This window comes from Apteryx mantelli, chromosome 1 (genome assembly GCF_036417845.1).
Source record: "Apteryx mantelli isolate bAptMan1 chromosome 1, bAptMan1.hap1, whole genome shotgun sequence".
Lineage (NCBI taxonomy): Eukaryota > Metazoa > Chordata > Aves > Apterygiformes > Apterygidae > Apteryx > Apteryx mantelli.
The window spans coordinates 61,626,964-61,647,529 of record NC_089978.1 but is presented as its reverse complement, the minus strand read 5'-3'; the positions used below and the strand labels follow the sequence as shown (position 1 = coordinate 61,647,529).

Genomic DNA, 20,566 nt, shown 5'->3' with positions numbered 1-20,566 from the left:
TATTATAATGGCTTTTAGAGAGCAGTATCATAAATCTGAAGTGTTTGGATGAAATTTTTAAATCCTTGAGTGATGTATGCTGACCATGTTTACAAAAAGTTAAATAGCTACACATATGCTTGTATATCTGCCCGTCTTTCTAGTTACGCACATAGCTAAATTTTCGGGTTACTCTATAAAACTTTAGCTAAAGCTGTATATGCTTGTGTGTGCATGCATGAAGTTATACATGGCTCTGGGCATCATGCAGAAATGGCTACAGAGTAAGTGCAGTTATGGTTATTTCTCTGCATTTACAATTGCCTAAGAAAAACTGTAGGAAGCTTCAGTTTCACAAGGACAAATTTAGACTAATCTTTTGCTATTGCATGCAGTGCATAAAAGCAAGAAAAATAAAGTAATTAAAGCTTCTGTTCACCCAATTTAGTTGTCAAAATGCATCTGTGAGTTAGATTAAAAGAAGGGGACTTTCACAAGAACTGTAAGGTACTAATTTCACTAAAGGGCAGACAGAAAAGTTTCACCTGTTCTGTGGACAAACAAGATTAATTAAAAAAAGATGATGAATTTTAAGATTCATCCTGAGGCTTCAGGATAAGGGGGTGCATACTACAAGATTTTCTTTTTAGCTTTGGGTGGTTCATTTTGGTTGTTCCTATATCAAAAGTCTCTGCAGGAAGTAGGAAACAGCCTGAACATGAAAGGAAAACTGCTGTGAATTGCTTTTTTCTCAAACCAGAACTGACCCTGACTGGCTTTTCAAGTCTAATTTGAAATTGCACTGGGACTGAATCAAAAATCAGGATTTCTATTTGCTAGGTCAGAGTCAGAATATAAGCAAGATGAAAAATGGATTTTCTTAGCTGTGCACTTATTCAGCAGAGTTGGAGCTGTGTCATATTGCAGCCTTTCTTCTCTTTGGTTTACCCAGTTGACTCATAGTACAGCTAGCATGAATCCTCACTTCTGCACTGTGGTACTGTGCTGTGTTGCTTTGTAAACCATAACAGGGACCTGTTCAGGACAGGGATTTTTTTGCTAAGGTGACCTCTAACTAAACAACTTCTTGGAAGATGGGGGTGACCGGTCTTTGATTCTGGCTTTTCCATGGCAAAGAACTATGTATTGCTATAATCAAGTGTGCCATAAGCACCTACAAGAATTAACTGCCTGAGCTCCTCCTTACCAAAGTTTGAGGATACTTTGATTTATATTCATGTGTGCATGCCAGCAGGCACAGATTGAACAGAATGGGGAGCCACAAACAACTTCTCTCTCTCCTGTTAGCTACTGTGTCCCTTAATGCTGGCACTACCTGAGTTCCTGTTGCAGTGCAGCATGACAGAGCAGCTCCAGTAGTATAACCCCATGTGCCAGAGGAGCTGGGAAGGCAAGTGATGCCCAGCCTCTGGCAACAATAAAATGAGATGACTAAGCATCTCTCTGGCCAACACACTGGGTGGCAGGGCTGCCCATTGTCTCATGATCTTTCTGTTTTTCAGTGTTACATTTACCAACATGAATCTGTTTGAACCAGTTTGAGTCAGTTAAAAGTTTTTCACCTCTTTTACCAGACCGTTGTTGGCCTTGTCCAGAAGTGAAACCAAACTGTTTCAGTCACAGCTATACCCAGATAGTAACTCTGAAAATGTAGTGATTTGAATCCTTGGCTGTGCCAGTGAAAGGTAGCTATCTTATGTAGCTGTGGTAGAAACCTGGCCTAACCGAGGTACAAGAAACTAAATATATACTTGAATGGCTGGTGAGTCATCCATAACGATACTGTTAAGAGTACCAAAGCCACCTCAGGTAATGTCTGTGGAAGTCAAAGTCACAGTATTGACTGCAGTTGGACACACTCTCAGGATTTTCAAAGGAGTCCGAAGCAGTAAGTGTCCAAATTCCATTAAAGAGCAGTCAGAGCAGCTGTGTATTACCTCTTCTGTATGTCCTGGGGAGTCATAATTAGTTCAGAATTAATGCAAATAACATATTCCAAAGAACAACCAATAGTGAGAATAACAGCCGATACACTTCTTGCCTTAGTCCTCTCACTTACAAGTATTTAGTTTTTCTATGGACTGAATTTATATAACGCATTAATTTTGTTTTTTTCACAGAAATGTAACTTGGAATAATTTAGCTATCCCAGACACCCACTGTTCCAGGGAGCTAGAAGAAGGTTACCAGTGCCCACCTGGATTTAAATGCATGGACCTTGAAGATCTGGGACTAAGCAGGCAAGAGCTGGGCTACAGTGGCTTTAATGAGATAGGTCTGTCCTACTGGTAAAATCCATTTCAGTATCCATTTAAAAATGTTTATAAAATGAGTAGAACAGATAGCTCGTATCTGTGCTGAAAAGATATCAAGTGCAATCAGTATTCTGCTCAAATAGAGCACGTGCCAGAAAGAGAAGCTGTGCTGTTTGCTTTGGAATGATAAAGTTATAATCTATTTTTATACTGCCTGGGTTCCCAGGATTTAAAAATTTTTAAAACAATGTCTTTATTTAAGAAGAGGCAACAGTTCATTATCACCAGTATGCAAATATAATGACTAATTTCTGTGTTTTATTTATGATTCATTTTAGAGTATATAATGGTCTCATAATTCATCCTATTTGTCTAATTTTAGTAGTAATTCTTATTCAAAAACACCCAGAATTACTTTGATAATCACCTTGGTACTAAGGGGCAGGGGGAGAGAGAGTGAGAGCACGTATATCTGTGGCAATCTGAATCCACAATGTGTAAGTGAGAACTAGAACCCCCAAAGTGATTGAGAGTTAAGCAGATTTTGCAGTGCAGCTGTGATGTGTGTTCTGTGAGAAACACCACAAATCAACAAGAGAATACCTTCTCTGCTAGCTGGAATATGTGGTGTCATTTCCACAAAGAAACTTGAGTAGGAGCACAGAGCAGTAATTCAGCTGAAATATGGCAAAAATATGCTGAAGCAAAATCCATACCCAGATGGAAAATATGCAGTTTCCCTGTCAGAGCCTTGTGGTTATCTCACATGCATTTCACAGACAAAGGTCCAACAGGAGCCTGCAGTGTACATTTTCATAAACACAGGTAGGGAAGTCCCTTCAAATGAGAAAGCGTGCCTGCAGGCCATATTCTCTTTGATGTTTCTCTCTGGCTCCAGTAAGCTTTCTTTTCATTTTTCCTGGATTGAGCTCCAGACAATAGACTGTTATCCTGGCCCCAGCTGAACTTGAAGGTAATAAAAAGGTTTAATGACTGAATTACTACAATCCAAGACTTTTTTTGAATACTGAAAGCCTTTGCAGTCCAAATCACTTCATTTGATTGCCAGGTGGCTGAATATACACACTGAGCCAGAGGGTTACAAGAAATAGATTCACAGTTCTGTCACGACAGGTACTCTGTGATACTAAAAAGTTTCTGAACAAAAACTACCATAATGTGTGCTTTTTTTTTTCTCTCATTATAAAAGGAGAAAGCATCCAAATATCATTCTGTTTTTCCTGGAATCCATAAGTGTCCTTGTTGTACCAGTACTGCTAGCTGTACTAGCACCGCCCATGGTACCTATCTTTATATAAAATTTGTCTTTGGTAGATCTCAGAGGACAACCTTGTGTGATCTTTCAGACAACTTTCAGCATTTCGTAAGTTAGTGGCATTCTGTCATGCCTGGGTAAACATGAGCTGAGTTCACACTAGAAGCTGAAAACATCCACACACAGGTTCTCTAGTTTGAGATAATTTGGCAGTGGAGCGTGGGATAAGTACATCACCAGAAGAATTATACCTCCGACTGAAACTACCCTTCTTATCTTGACATGCAAAATTAGTTGTCATACCTACTAGGGCATTGAATGCTGTTATTCTAGCTGTCTACCTGGTCACTGGGGAAAAGTAGCTGCAATGCCTTGGACAAGCTTAGGTGGGTAGATGATTTGAACAAGGCTCAAAGTGCTTATTAAAGGAGGCCGGTACTTCTTTACTGATGGGAAGAGTTTGGCAAAGACAGGTGAAGTCAAAGGGTGCCTGCAAAGCTGGTTAAAAAAGCAGGGCTAAAACTCTGGTCTCCTGGGTCCCAGTCCTATGCTTTATTGATATGTCTTCCTGACTGCTGCATTTTAAAGATAAAAGATTGCTAATAGTCATAGGAGAATTATATCATTGATACATGTTTTTTGTCTAGAAATAGGTAACTAGGTCGTAAGCACATCTCAGTACAGCAGCCAGAGCTTAAATTGAAAATCAATTGAAAGCTGATCACTAAGCTTTAAAATATTGGATGAGACAGAGCAGTTATGCCACTGTTAAATAAGTTAAATAAGCTTCCTCAAATTAGGAATGTTAAAAATAGGGTAATAACCAGCAAGTTTATCAATATTTTATAAATCTCCATTTGATGATGCACCTTTGTATGTAGTTAACAGGTAAGTAATGCAGTAGATCTTTCCTGTGTAATTATAGTATTTTATTGTATACATTCATTGATGTTTTACTTGCAGATATTATTATGCAGCCTGTCCTGTTGGTTCCTGAAATGTATCATTACAAAAATCACAAGAGCACAGCAGTTTGGCAGTTACCATATAATCAGTGCCACTTCATTTGCTGTATATAAATACAAGTTATGCATATTTGAATTTGATCATTTCTGTTACTTTTCTTCAAAGAGAAAGAAAAGGGAGGCTTTTTACGATTTTATTACAGAGTGAAGACCAAATCTGTCCAAATCAGCTGCAAGTTGATTGATTTTTTATACTGTGAAGACTATGCGAAGCAGGTAGTTATATATTTAGAAAGTCCCTCAATTTTGGCCATATTCTTTTCCCACTTTTATAAATGATTTTGGCTTTAAAGGGATAAAAATTGGAAAAGTAATGTAAGTTTTGGTACTTGACAAAATATTTTCATAAACATTTAATTCCCAGGCTTTCTTTTTAGTTTTGAGGTGTTCTGTTTATCTGTTTTATGCATGTGTGTATGTATGCATTTTTGAAGGAAGAACATAGTTACAGACTATAGATAAATAGGGCTTGAAGACATCTTGACAAGATTATGTAGTCCACCTTCTCATGTGAAGCAGACTTCAGTCTTTCCAAGCAATCTATTGCAGTGCTTCATTATCCTTATTCTTAAGAAGATTTTCCTAAAGTCTAACATGAATCTTTCTTTCTGCAATTTAAGATCATAATTTTGCACCTTATTCACTATGGATATAGAGAAAACATTAAAAAGAGCTTTTCTGCATCTTTGAAGACTATTATTATGCTTCTTCTACCCTTTAGGGCCCTGCTAGGCCATATAGCTCCAAAATTTTCAGTTTTTTGCTGTAAGACTTATTTTTTTTATAAATCATTTTTGATTTATAAAAATCTTCTCTAGACTTTCTCTAGCTGATTCACCTCTTTGCTGAAATGGAGTACTGGCAGAGTACTTTATGGTTTTTTAAGCTGTATTACTGCTTCTACGTCCCAGTGAGATGTTTTCCATTTTTACAACAGCATGATGTGGGTGATTCATATGCTTTTCTGATTTGTTACAGCCCTTGTGTACATTTCTAAAGAACTGTCATGATTGTTTCGCATTCCATATTTGTTTACTTGATTCTTTTTAAATGTAGAACCTTGCACTTGTCCCTGTTGCATGTCATAATTTCTAATTTTTAGACTATTTCTTCAATTTGCCAAAATCTTTTAGAATTTTAATTCTTTCCTCCTGAATGCTTGCAGTACCCTTTAGCTTACTTTCATCCGAAATGTGATGAGTATAATTTATTTTCTGTCAACCTAGTCAATAATGAAAAAGTAGAACAAAACCAAAAACAGACTCTGATGGAACCTCATTTGATAGTCTCTTTTTCTGACAATGTTTCATTAATAACTGCTCATAAGGACACTTACCAAATGGCTTTGCACCCGTCACCGAGTAGTTTCACCTAGACATATTACCCTATGTAAAGCTTCTTTAAAATTAAGATGTACAGCATGAATTGCTTCTCCTCTCTTCACAAAACCTGCTTCCATTCTGTGTTTGTGCAGCATAATACAATCAGATTCATGCCATAGGTTCTATGTTGCCTGCACACTTTAAATATGTAATAATAATACAATACTCATGCCTGTTGTGTGTGAGGCTGATTTGTCAAACTTGGACCACGTCAGCAGATATCTACAGCTAATGCCTCTGCTGTTCTTCAACTTATGTATTTGTAGATTAGATGCAGAATGAAAATAACACCAGGCAGCCAATTCACCAGCTTTATCAGTGTAATCTGTAGAGAGAGTGAAGTTATTGAAAACCAGGTCACTTCTGTTTGGTCACACCTTGGAAAAGTTATGAGCAATAACCACATTGAGTGGAGAACCAATTAGCTAAGACTTCAGGACCCCAAATCCCTTATTGTATGAACTTCTGAGACAGGAGGAAGTAACAGCAGAGAAAGAATAATCTTCCCCCTAGGTTAGAGCAACTTCAGATGTTAAAGGTTCCAACTGATGGGAGTTTACAAAAAATTTTACTTTCTTCTACTTGTTCATGAACTCAGTAGAAACCCAAGTACTCTTCCCAGCAGTTTGATGCAGAACTTGACTTCTTAAGTAGGTGTTGTTCCTATACAGTGGGAGCCTTCATATTAAATGAAGTCTTTTATCCATCAGGACGCCTGGAATATTTTTCAAACACTACCTGTGGGGCTGAGTGGGAGTAAGAGAAAGGATATGAATGAAAAGCTGGCTGTGTGGATGTGGGTGGAAAGCTCCTTACTACTGATGATACTGGTATAGTACTGTCAAGCTTTTCTCTTTCTCAGGCTTCTTAGCTGATCTTGATTCACACTCCTATGAAAAAGTTGACATCTGTTTCATATTAGAGCAGCCTTCAGCCTTGACTCCCACTGACAGCGTCAGGTGTATTCACAGTTGGCCTGTTTCTGATTTTATTCTCTTCTTCTCTGTGCTTCTCTGTACTTTCCCCAGCTATGTTTAACTCCATAGAGTGTAACTGATAGCATGAAGTGCACAAAAAGGGATGGGCTAAACACTGAGAAATATGACCTTTTTTTTTTTTTGAATAAACCCCAGTACTTGTACAATCGGGCATGTGATTGTATTTGCATATGTATTTTCATCTGATATATCTAAAAAGCATAAATGTGGAATTAAATAAGAGCATGAAAGACTTGGCAGTTGGAGAACTGTGGAAAGTACTTCTGTCTTCCATGCCATTGTTTGTCTGAGTGTATGTCTACCTTTAGTTAACGTATTTAATATGGCACTATCAGGCCAAACTAAGGATGTTGGTAGGGTTATCTGCTGCTGGAAGGGGTGCCACAGAGACACAAATATGCCAGAACCCCTCCTCCATCTGCTGTTGCTGTATTCTGAGCAGTTTTCCTCCTTGTCTGTGCTTTCCACACAGTACAGATTCTTTTGCGTTCAGATTTTTGAAACATCTGGCTAGTAATCATTCCATATGCCACATGGGTGTAATACTGTAATCATCTACAGATGTACACCTGCAACTACATTACTGATTTTACTCTTCTCAAAATCCTACAGATTTTTTATCATGATTTACAGTGTTACATATTGCTTCAAATATTCTCAAAAGGAAAAGGAAATCCAGAATGAAAGATACCTTTATATTCTGCAAGTAAGGGAGAGAAGTTTTATGCCATGAAAGATCTTTTTGAAGAGAGAAGCAAGTGATCTCATTCCATGCTGTATCACCAACCTATATGTCATTACTAAGGCCAGTACCCCCTAAATGATAATAATTACATCTGGTACCTGCAGAGACTATTTGCCAATGATGATCCTATTAATTCCCTTTTTATGTATAGGAGATAACGACGCACATGTTGTATCTTGGTGGCAAATAATGAATCCTCAGTGGTAAGGAGTACTTCAAACCACAAAACACAAAATCCATATTAAACCTTACCCACCCTGTAATAGCAATGAACACTGGTGGCACAATGAGCCAGCAAAATCATACACTATTAGTCATCTCATTTTACGGACTGTAAAACAGCAACAGAGCTTTAAGTCTCAGATACCTCACGTTTCATATTATGAGGATTTGCCCAATATGTGACTTAGAATTTAAATTCATAATTAGGAGAAAAGTTTTTATATGTCACTGTGAAAAATGTCCACCATGAGTAGCTTAAAAGTGAACCTAGTTTAATGTTTGGTAACTGACATATCACAGTGGGGCCAATATCATCCTTCTCCTTTCACTTATAGCTATTACTTTGATAGAAGGTTTATACAGGGATCAGAGCAGCCCCTTTGTTTGCCTTTAAATTGAAACTTTATTTACCGAACACTGGAATTGGACAGGTTCTTGTAGGGGTTCTTTTATGAGGGGGAAGAGACTTTAGAGGGTTTGAATTGTGAAGCCACTGCACTTAGACTTGAAGAAGAGTGGGGTGCCATTAGGTCCACAGTTCAGAAGGATGGAATTAGGATTAAGATAGTATACTGTGAAGCTGGCTTTTGCCCTTCACTCTCCCACAGTCAGTTAAGTCCTTTTTCTGTGAGATAATTAGTACTGCCTAAGGGTCACATGTCTGTCTCTAGGATTGGAATGCATAAAGGCTGAGTAGCGTGTTGATTAGTGAGGTGTGACGGACAGATGAAAGTCAAAGCACTGGAAAGGGAGAGAGGATGCTTAAACCAGCCCAGAAGAAAGGCTGAAAACCCAGCCTAAGTTAGGTTCACAGTTAGGTACTTCTGAAAATAAGTGTTCATAGTCCATTCTTTCACGTGGACACCTATATCATGAATTTGGGTGCAGGAAACTGAGAGAACGTTCTGAAAGAGAAAGTAGATATGACCCACATTTTTGTATAGTAATAAAGTGGTCAGTGCTTGCATGGGAAGTGAGACACTTGCATTCCAGAAGAATACCTTGCTAAGCCCCTTGTACTGGCTGGTCAGAACACTCTCCGATCCATCTCCCTCCTGGCTGAGGATGTGTCAGCAGAAATTCATGAGCCCAGAAGAAAAGCAAGCAACAGGAGCCTGGTGATTGGATGGAGTACTGTAAAGACATGGTGTCAGTCCTTGTTTCATTATTTCCAGTGCTTCTCCATTGACTGCCTAATGCAAAATGTATAAAAGCACCTCTAAGATTTAGGAGACTGAATGTTAACAAAACATATCAAGATGAAAGAAAACACTTGAAAATCCAACTTGCTGTTCCTGCTGCCACTGGACAAAGAAGAGAGCCTGTCACGGGTGGCAGAGGCTGACCTTTTCATTTCTTCCTCACGCCAAGCCCACCTGACACAGCCTGCTCATCTCTTGGTTGCTAAATTAGCAGCCACTTGGTCTTTCCAGGTCCCTGGCATAGGCAGAGGAGGCAGCTGGATTATGACTGGTTTGTTGCCCTGAGCAGATGCCTCCTTTGCCAGCTTTTAGACCTCCAGGTTCATGAGGAATGGTGAATTTTAAGTTGATAAATAGAATAGAAGTGATATTTGCATGTTATTTGCCCAAAGTTGGAGGTACAACTGGTAATCAAAAAGATTACAGGAGAGTTTTCAGCTTCCTAATATGCCTCCCTCCTCTCCTCACTGCCCTTTCACACAGTCATATCCACCTGAATGAAGCCAGGGAAATTTTGTACAGGCACAGAGGGCCAGAAATGCAGATCGTCATCAACACCACAGTCTCAGTCCCTTGGCTCTGAGTCAGTTGCTAGCTGGGAGAATAGAAAGCAATGAGGAGATGTTATTGTTAAGGCAGAGGCTCCATTTAATTACACGAGGTGAAGTTCAAGAGACTGAGCTTTTCTGAAAGAGGCTTGGCTCAGTAATGATTTCATGAAAAACTTGCAGTCAAACTCTTATTCTGCAGATGATACATAAGTTTGATACTACGTATTGAGTCTTAATGCTTTGATTATCCCAGCAAGTGCATCATAGTATTAAATACTTCGATAAACAGGTCTAATCCCAATCCACTCATACAGCTCTTCAAGCACTTGCATATAAAGTGCCTAATAAGGAGGCCTTCATCCATGACTGAGGCCTGTAGAACTGTTGTGTGGTAGCATGGTAAGTGATAATGATGTTAATGTGTAAAGGTGTTGGATTGTAGTTAGGGAAGCCATTCAGAGAGTCTAGCAATAAAAGTCATGTTTTCTAAATGTGAACCAAAATGATTTAAAGCATGCCACAATTGTTCACTGATTGAAAAACCAGTGAAAATCATTATTTCAAAATTGGTGGTAGATTTTGGGTTTTTTTTTTCACTGGAATTCCAACCCAGGCTTTCCAGAGGGCGAGCAATAGGGCCCTAATCCTAACTGAGGTACATAAATAAACTTTGGCATGTTAACTTAGAGTACTTTTAAATACACATCCTCAGAAAATAATAGAGTTTTTTGGTGAACTTGGAGGACTGAAGAAAGTGGTTCATATGCCCTGTGCATGTAAGGTCAGAACAGTTACGGATGCTTGTGTGTTGTTCATCTGGGGAAATAATTCTGGTTCTGAAGGATGTGAATGCTCTGGACAGTGAACCATGGCTATGTGAATGAGGTAAACAAGTTCAGGTTGTTCCTTAAATATGATGGACAAGATGAAAGGGAGTCAATGAATAAATCTTTTTGTAGACTTAAGGCACTATACGGTTTTCACTGCTTGCAGCTTCTTAAGGACCTGATTATTAAGGCCATATTTACTTTCCCATGAGAAAGAAATTAATGACAGAAGGTTTGGGGGATTTGTTTTTGCTTTTTTTTTTTTATTTAACAGGAAAATACTAATGAAATTCTGTGGTTGGAAGTTGAATCTAGACAAAAGTAATTTTGAAAAGTAATTTTGTATCAGTGAGTGTCACTACCTATAGAAATAATCACCAGGAAACCTCTAAGTGAAAACCCGGTATCTCTCCTAAAACCATGGAGAGCCCCTGCAGAAGTTATTGAGTGTGGTGCAGGAATCACTTGGTGAAAATCTCAGCCTTTGTTTTATAAATTCAGATTCAATTCCTCTTGTTTATTTCTGGATTAAATTATACCAGAAGTTCCTTTGGGCCTTAGAAGTGATGATATATATCATTTATTCTTTAGCCTGACATTTTGGCTCAGTCTTGTATATGGTTGAGGAGTAAATAACTTGCAGTATTAGTATAGAGAAGTGGTCTTAATCTTTTTTTTTCTTCTTTTTAACTATGACTCTGATACTCTGATACTTTAAACAAGAGATAACAGAAGGGAAATAATTCCAGCAAACCATGTTCAAAGGGTTAGTATCTTCTTTAATAGTAAATATCTGTGCTGTATTTGAGCATTTGTATTCTTCAGTGTGGTTTGACTTTACTCCTGGTTTTACATTTTTCTGTTTTACAGACATTTCTTAATGATTCTTAATTTGTTCTTCCTCCCTGTATTTAAAAAATACAGATCTAGAATATACTCTGTTTTCACAGAATAAGAAATAACACTTTTTATTTTTATATATAACACTTTTTATATTTTTACTTAATATTCTTCTTTTTTGACTTGTACCTTTAATTCCAGTCATTGTTTCCCCTCTGTTGCCAGTATTGAGGTTCCAAATATCAGTTTGCATACAAGTTTACCTTCAGAATGTGCAATAATGACCTTTTTTCTGCATGAGTTTTCCCCACAAATACCCTCTTCTATTATGCTGCTTCATCAGCATGTATAATTTTATCCATCATTTGAGTCTGAAAGAATCAGAATCTGTGTTCTATACCTTTTATTATTTTATTTTATTTTATTTTATTCACTTGTGTTCCTTGTGGATATTCTAGAATATCTTGTATACATACAAGATAGTATCTTTTAGGTCAAATTCTCCTCTCATTGAAATTTTCTTGATATGTCAAGTAGAAAAAACTTTTTAAGGAGTCTCGTCAGGATCTACATTATTAAGGTAGCTTTTACTTGATTTTTTTTTCTCAAAAATAACAGTGTTTCACTATGTTCCCCAAGTCATGACAGTTTTGATTCCTTATTCATGTGCTTTTATGTCACTTAGGTGCCAAGAGTTACCACTTTCTTGTCTCCTCAAGAAAACTCATTTTTGAGTGCCTTATCCTCCATATGCAATTAATAGCCTTATTAACTTGCTAATTGAATAATTAAAAGTTTGAAGCATATTGGTCCATCTTCCCTCCACTGTTGACATGCTCAGTAGTGTAGTTGGTAGCTTAACCTTAAAATAAAAAGTAACATTGATATAATTTTGAAATGACAGAACTGAGAGATTTGGCAATTCATTGTAGACAATTCATTTTGATATTATGGAATTCTTCTGACTTGTCTAAGAAGCCAAATCATAGTATTTAATTCTCAAATTGGTGCACCAAAAAAGAACTGCTGTTTGTGAGCAGAAATAGAAATGAAGAAGACTAAGCATACTTAATTTATTAATATGTGTGTATATTTCCAGTCCTTGGCTGTATCATTGGGACAGAAATATCTTGCAGTGCACAGTAAAGCACAGCAGAATAAACCAACAGACAGACAGCAATAATCTGTTCTTCTTGACTTATCTTCGCATTCTGCAAGGTGGACTTTATCTTCTCATGCTATTTCTGCCCATTTTGCATGAGAAATATTAGCAAGAATTTTAAAATTAGCCAGATAATTTTCCAAATAGGCCACCAGTGCTGTGGTAAGAGGTTTCTGGAGTTCATTTATCTGTTCTGCCTGGATAGTCCCCATTGCAAACTTCAAGTAGTCTCTTGAGGTTCAGGCACTGTTCCTGCAGCTTCGCAAGGATATGCTACCTTGTGTTTGTCACTTTTCCCCCTTAAATGAATGCTTACTGTTTATTGCTACCTGTACTTTAGCACAGCTCCAAAAGGAGGTCTCTGTTTTGTTCAGCTACAACACTGTTGAAACATTTGTACTGCTGTCACAGATGGGATCATGCCTCTGTGAAATTATTTCTTGATCTGGAGACTGCCCTGTCTTCATTATACCTGTTTTCTCCATTTAGTTTTAAATTTATTTGAGGGTAAATAAACCGTATAATTAACATACCAGTTATTAAGCCATTTCCCAGGATTATTGGCTACCGCCAGACTAGTTTTAGAAATGCTCATGTCCTCTGTATGGAGCTTTCTCCTGAGTGGGCACATTGGCTTAGTACTTACTTTGATCATAAACAAATAAATTTTTAACCTTTGTAAATGATTTGCTCTCCGGCAGCCTGACAAAACAGAGTTTAACTCTCTATAAACTTTATATGTAAGTGAATATTTCTGTACATGATGCTTTGAAAATACAGCTTTTTTCATTTAAAGAGTTACGTACTAAGGTCTATAAAGAGCAGACAAATGTATGTGATTTGTTATTACATTCGTGAGATTAGATATGGCAGTTACCAAACATTTGGGGGATAATAGTGGGTTTAGGGTGAATGACAATTAGTTCTGTTTAGCAAAATTCTGAGACATGTGGCAAAACTGTAATTGCTGTAGAAGGACTGAACATTCCTCTCAAACTTAAGGTCTTCATGAGCCTTCCATTGAAGGCATGTAGTTTGCCAAAAATCTTCAGTTATTTCAGTTCTGTTGTTTAGTATTACAATTCCATCTAAACAGGTATAGTCATTTTAAAATGGGGGTTCTCTAACATTAGGTGGTGGTCATCAGTGGGTTTGCGTGGATTGTGGATGTACATGAAAAGGAGAAAACAGGTCATTGCAGGGAACACAATGTCAAAATGAGAAAACTATCAGGGAGTATGTTTCTTGAAAATTTTCAGTGTCTTCAAGGTCTCTGAATTATTACTGTAACTGTAGAGAATCACATGTATCATTATTGTGGGTGTATGATGTAGATTAAATTTTACTGGAGAATATATTAGTAAAGAGCCTTTTGTCAAAATTTTTCTGCAGATTAGAAAAGACTATGACTTAAGTACATTATGTAAAACCCTGACTTTTCAATGGAAGGCTGATGGGATTATCTAAAGACTACATCTGAATTGATGGCCCTGCATGTCTAAGATCCTGGTTATGCATATCCTGGCTGTGTCATGACCTTATACCAGAGAGATATGTCACTGCTAATTCTTTATTCCTGCTTCTTGATTTCTGTGGTAAAGGGAATCCTGATATATGAGCCAGAAGGAAGCTCCAGGCAATCTGAGGGACCAGCCTTCTGGCACTCCACAGTACACATTGACTCTTTAACCTGATTGTACTGATATGGGTCCAAGAGTAGGACTGGGATCTAAATATTGGATGTCACTGACAGTCAGATTCCTCTATTTCTGTTTCTGTGTTGGAGAAGTAATACAGAGATACCTAAAATCACAGTTTTTCAAAAAGAGAAAAGTAAGACAATGCTTCTGATTTCAGACAACTAAATAAGCGGCTTGAATTTGAAAAAATGTGGAAGAATCCAGTTATCTTGTTTAGCTATTCAGTGTTTCTGTGTGCTTGCCACTTTTCACAGTGAGGCCATTTTAGCTGCCTAGTTAATTAAGACCTTTACTTTTTTTTAAATATTGGGTTAGAAACACACAAAAAATAGCACAGATAAAGTCCGTTGAATTAGTTCTGTTACACTAACAAATGGTATATGGGAAGGTGTAGAGTTTTGTAAACCTAGAATAATTTGAGCAACCCTCCGGAATTGTAATTTATTGCTGAGTTAATCCCAAAGTAATTGAGTTTTGCATTAAACCAGGCAATCAGGTGAAACTAATGTGAATAGATTAGTACAGATGTCTTGTACTGACAGTCAAAGAAAACTTTACTGCTGCTAAGAGAATTCAGTGGAACGTACTTTCCCCTGGTGTTCCAGGGTATTAGATCTTAGTTTTAACAGTTAAATATTTGGATTTATAATGGAATAAAACAACCTTCCAGAAAGCTTTAATGTTTTGTTCTGTTCTCAATTTTGTTTGTAATTGTGGATCTTTACCGGTGGCCATCTTATTCTGCTTCATATAGCTTGATATATCACTCATGTCACTGTAGTATCCTGCACAGAATTTAATGACCTGACTGACATCTGTGGTGTATACTTCATTCTCTCTTTCTCCCTTTCATTCTCATCTGCTCCTGGGAAAAGAGAGGGAATGGTTTGGACAGTGAATCAATATGTTTTAGTTAGGTTTTATTTTGAAAGCAAATATTTTGAAGTTTTCCTTCTAATATACCTTCTGATAAGTATTTGCATGATAGGGAAAGCAATGTTAAAAACAAACAAAAAAACAAACAACACACACACGCTAATGTGCGGATGTTAAATAAAAGGCTCCTAAACTATCATTGATTGTAAGCAGAAGAGATGGGAAAAAAAAGTGTGACTAGAAGGTTGTAAGAAGATAAAAGCTGAGGCAGGTCAAATGCAAGCTTTAATTACATTGTTATGCTTTTTGCACTGTGTTACATCACCTAAGACGCCTTGATCCCTTATTGTCATATAACTCCAGGTACTGTTTCTTAATTTATCTCAAGTGGCTTAGTCTTAAATTCTGTATGAGTAACTTTTTCCCTGTGATTACTAGGAGATCACGGACATAGTAACGAAAATTTTGAAAGTTCAGTAGAGCTCATTAGCACCAGCACCAGGGTTGGTTCCATATTGAGCCACTTAGATATTCCCACCCCTTGGTCCCTACTGCTTTGTGTCTCAAGGAGGCTTATTAGCTCCAGTGTAAGTTTTAAAGCAGTCCTGGAATGAAGATTGCTGGGGACTGTGATGCTGGAGGCATTGGAGCTGGCTCTGCAGGACCCGAACTCCCAGAGGGAGCCTTTGCACTGCACTCCCCAAAGAGTCTGGTGTGTGTCAGTGCCCACCACTCCAGATGATGAGTTAACCATCGTGTAAGCACTATTTCCACAGATAAACTTCTCATGCTTACTTTCAGCTACCTGTGCTCTAGCATAGCAAGGCCTCCCAGTGTGATTTTGAGATGGTACATTCTCTGTAAAGGCAAAGAAGGAAATTTACTTTTGTGTTGCTGCTATTGCTTACTTATAATTCCTATACGAAGCATGAGTAAAGCGCTCAGGTCTATCATCTACAGTGACATTTCTTCTTCCTCTAATGCAGAATGCTAACCAAAGGGTCAGATAACTTTGAGAGGCTAAATAAAACAATCAGGACACACACCCGCACACCTACTAGAAATCCATGGTCAAAGAGAATAAAATACACGTTAAGATCATCTCCTTAATGAGGATTTACTAAGAAAATAAATAGAGCAGCTTCAAGCAAAACCACCTCCCAGTATGAGAGTTTAAGAAAGGCTTATGTCAAAAAAACATATCTGTTTGTGTAGGGGTAGCTGCTCAACAACTCAAAGTCTGACAAGGGGCAGAGGACAGCATGAAAAATTAGAAAGAGGTGGTATAGGTGTGACAACAGTGTTAACTGCCCTGAAGCAAAAGGCATAACTAATGGCAACCATACCAAGGAGCAGGAAACTCTTAGCCAACAGGCAAAGTATGAAGTTAGGCAATTAGAAACCTGTCACTGCATACCAAGAGAATTAAATCCTATTGGTTTAATTATCACTCAGTGCCATTAAGACAATATAGCTCTGCATAATGAAAGCTGCAGTCACTGGGTAATAGAGGCAATTGTTTTCTCATTGGAAGATTTTCCCCTTCAGACAAGAGCTTCAGTATGTGACCAGTTTACAAGCTTTGACCTTCAACACTTGCATAATGCATGGGACACATTGTTTTTACTTTACGTCCTGAGGTTAGATTATTTTCTCCTAGGCAACATTCTTGTAAAGTTGGTGGAAATAAGCAAAACTATGCACTACAAATATACCACACACTATGATCTATTATAGTCATGCAGTATGCTCCTCTGTTATTACAATTAGAGTGGCTTACCAAGTCCCTTTTGACTTAAGGCTTTTGATTTGGTAACACAAGGCCAGACAGCAGCTTGGCCTTCCCGCTTGTGCAAGGGAAGGTGGCTATTCCAGAAAATCTAGATCACAGATGGTCACTCTAGAGGGGGTAACAGAAACATAGCAGATACTTAGGTGTGAATCTACAGCACATCAGCTCATCTGCGGTAACTGACTTTGTACATGCTGTTACCCTGCAGTACCCTGTGGCAAATGTGTTGTCACAGGGCGACCAACTACCTTACAGTCCCAGACCATGTGGGTTTCATGTGGCACGAAGGAGGGGGAGAAGGAGATTTACTGCACAACTCCACAGTTTGTTTCAAAGATCAAAATTTACTGCACAAGTTACAGTGGTACAAAGCAACAGTTCTTATCAACAGAAACTTAGCTCAACTAGTATACTTACTTTCTAATTACACTAAAAGTTATGCTAACAGCAACTACTCAGTAAACAGACAAAGCTAGCTAATTTATACTAACTGTAACTACCCTAACAAATGAGCTAGGCAAACCAGTTCTGGTTGATCTTACCCACACGTTGCCTCAGTAGCCAATGTACGCTCAATCCCAGGGAAGTAACTGCGGGAGGGCGAGGGCATGCATTCCACAAGCTGGCAGACCCACTGTCACCCACAAAGAGCCCAAGAGAGCCTCCAGGGCCAACCTATTTATACCCTTCAGGGGAAGGTGGAGGTGGAGTTGCTAGGCCAGGTGCAGTTCTCTTCATGCAGTCACAGTCCCTAACTTTTGGCTGCTGCAGGGTTCAACTCTGCTCCGTCACTGTTATGACAATCGCATCCACAGTCACGGAGAGTAGAGGGAGTGGCCGAGCACCCCCAATGACAGGCTAGCTGCCTTGAGCACTCTTCAGCACTGAAGAAAAAAGTTTGAGTGACTGTGAATAACTGCTTTACTCTTACAGTGGTGGTCCCAAGGAGACATCCCATAGCTGGGGTAATAAGGAGTTAATTCCAGTCCATAATGATTAACACTGCCCCAGCCATGAAAGCAGGTGTTGTCTCTCAAGGTCCTGATGACGAGGAGGAGGTAATTCCAGACCACAATAATTAACACTGCCCCAGCAGTAAGAGGAGGCTTTGTTTCTCAAGATCTTGGTGCCCAAGCAGGCCTTAGCTCAAAGTCTTGATGTCCTTCCTTTTGGAGTGTGAGTCACAGGAATGCAGACTGTTTGTAACTGGCACCAGATGCGGGGGGAAGCTGGGAGCATCCTCCCACATGTGTAATGGCTTTTTCCTTCTTCATTAGTTAGTGCCCAGTCTCAATTTGATACTCAGTTACTCAAATATTTAAATATTGTATGCTTCTTTTGCTAAGTGTGTACTGTTCTTGGGGAACTTTAGTAGTTGCTATGTTCTATTCCAGGGTTGATGTCATTACATTGCTAGGTGAAGAAATTCTTACACAGTATCTATTATCCATTGAGTAGTATTTGGAAAAGACCTGCCTCCAACTAGTGAGAGATTACAAGCTAAAAGACTAGAGTAGTGTCTTGGGATCCTCTGCAAACTATTGAAATACTACTTCAAATAACTGTAGGACTGCCTAATCCCTTTCTTATGGCAACTGAGAAATAATAGAAATTACTTGAAAGAGTAAAAACATTATCTAAGAATATTAAATACCTTATGTCTTCTTTATATTGATCATACATTTTGATGGTGATCAAGCTGAGAGATATATCTTGCAATATGTGCAGGTGATCTGAATAAATCTATAACACACCTAACAAATAGCTAGTACTTCGATATTTTTTCTGTACTTAGGATGCAGTGTTGAAATAGATCTTGATTTCTTGCTGGGACATTTTTGTGTTATGAATTGTTTGAATATCTAAATATTTGCTATCTTTCCTGAAATATCTACAGATATTTTCAATGGACAGACTCTTTAATGATACAAGGGAGATTGGAGGATGTCCCTAATACTCAACAGAATTGAAGATTTTTTAAAGATATGCTGTTCCATCCCCAATGAAGATGTAATTGGTCATCTTGGAAAGAAAACACTTCTACTTCCATATTGTAGTCTGCATTTTCCATTCTCACACGAAAACTTCTATAAAAGGTTATCCTCCACTTTTCCAACAGAGCCATACTACTGCCACCTTGCAGTACATAGAGTTACCATAATGAGCAGCACTTTGCCTGATTTCAGTGAGGGATTTTGATGAAAATTCATGTCACCTAAGATTAGGAAACCAATGCAATCCATCAGGTTAGGAGTCTCATTTCACATGTGAAGCGGAGTAAACCACACAATACTGTTTCTCTCTACTGTGAGGGAGCTTGCAGTGACTAAGTTCCAATTTTTGGCACTTCCTTTAAACAGCTAGATAGGATGAATTTGGGGCCATTTCCAGCAAGCTATACGCTTTTATAAATAATGGTATTGGAAAAACTAAAATTCTATACTGCAGAAAATGCCAAAGAAGTAAAAAAAACTAGCAGATTTTTAGAAGACCCCATGGGTCACCAGTGGGAAGGGGACATCTAACCATTCATATAGTATAGATGCTGTGGTAATGTGTTCAAGAGAAAAATTTCAAAAGCTGTTTTATTTCTAGAGGGGCTGACTCTGTACATAGCTGATACTTCTTGACAGAAGATAACCAGGGGCTGACAAATTCAAGTAAAATAGATTTGTCACAGCAGGACTTCTGTATGTCTCTTCTGATAAACTGTGGTATTCTTTTCTTTTAATTACCTGCCTATGGCACTATTTGCATGGAATTTTTATAGTAGTATGTGTGTTACTTGAATATTCTTCTGTATTAACCAATTTTGCTATACTCCACATATGAATATTTTGCCTACATTTGTTTTTTGTCTGCTGCTTCCTTATTTTTAGGCATTTTCCTTAGAGTCTTGAGGTTAAATGACAATTAACTAGATATATCTATCATAGTCTCTCAAACAAGAAGTTTCAGTCATATTACTATTTAACCCTCTTCTCTAGAACAAACCCTGTCTGTATTTTCTTTTTCCTATTTTCATCTTTTAAGGTTTTCTATATAATCATAATTCTGTCATTACCTGGATGCTTTATTTTTCTCCTCAGTATCTTACTGTCCCATGGCTGTGGGATGATAATGATGATTCAAAGAAGGGTAATGGCAGTGAATGGAAATCACATACTGTGGAAACCATTTAAAAAGGCAGCATTCTACCATTATTGTAACATAGCCATGTATTTCTCTGATACTCAGATATCAAGATGGTAAATATCCTGAAAATAGCTAAGGATATTAACTGGGGTAGATATTTACTCAGGTACTGGGTACACTAAGAGAAATTCTGTGGAGAGCTTGGAGTAGGGGGGGAAAGTACTGTTTTTAAATAGTTGCTCTTGGAAGCTTGTAGGGTTCATTTAATAGAAGCCAGCATGGTTATTCCCCAATGTGGTGTTTCGCAATCAGATTAGTCTTTGCAGTCTTTTACCTGGGCAACCTTTTATCCAGTAAAGAATGCTGTTTCTACTGCTAATTTATTAAAACTATGGTTAACCTGCTCTACAGTAATTTCACAAGTGTCTTACTCCTAATTAAAATAGATTATGTTAATTGCTTCACACTTATCTGTTTTCTGTATATTCGCTTCTCAAATATTTTGCCAAATTTGTCAGATATGATGCTTTATGTTATGATACCAAACTAACTAGCCTCCATCAGTTTCTTTCTCCAGA

At 38.0% G+C, this 20,566-nt stretch overlaps 1 protein-coding gene across 1 annotated transcript in view; it reads left to right on the top strand.

Annotated features, from left to right (window-relative positions):
* NALCN (sodium leak channel, non-selective) overlaps positions 1 to 20,566 on the top strand; it is a 253,524-nt gene that overhangs the window by 54,062 nt on the left and 178,896 nt on the right. Inside the window, exon 7 of the mRNA XM_067289696.1 lies at positions 2,121 to 2,275. Within this exon, the coding sequence (XP_067145797.1) occupies positions 2,121 to 2,275 (155 nt within the window). The remainder of the gene's footprint in view (positions 1 to 2,120; positions 2,276 to 20,566) is intronic.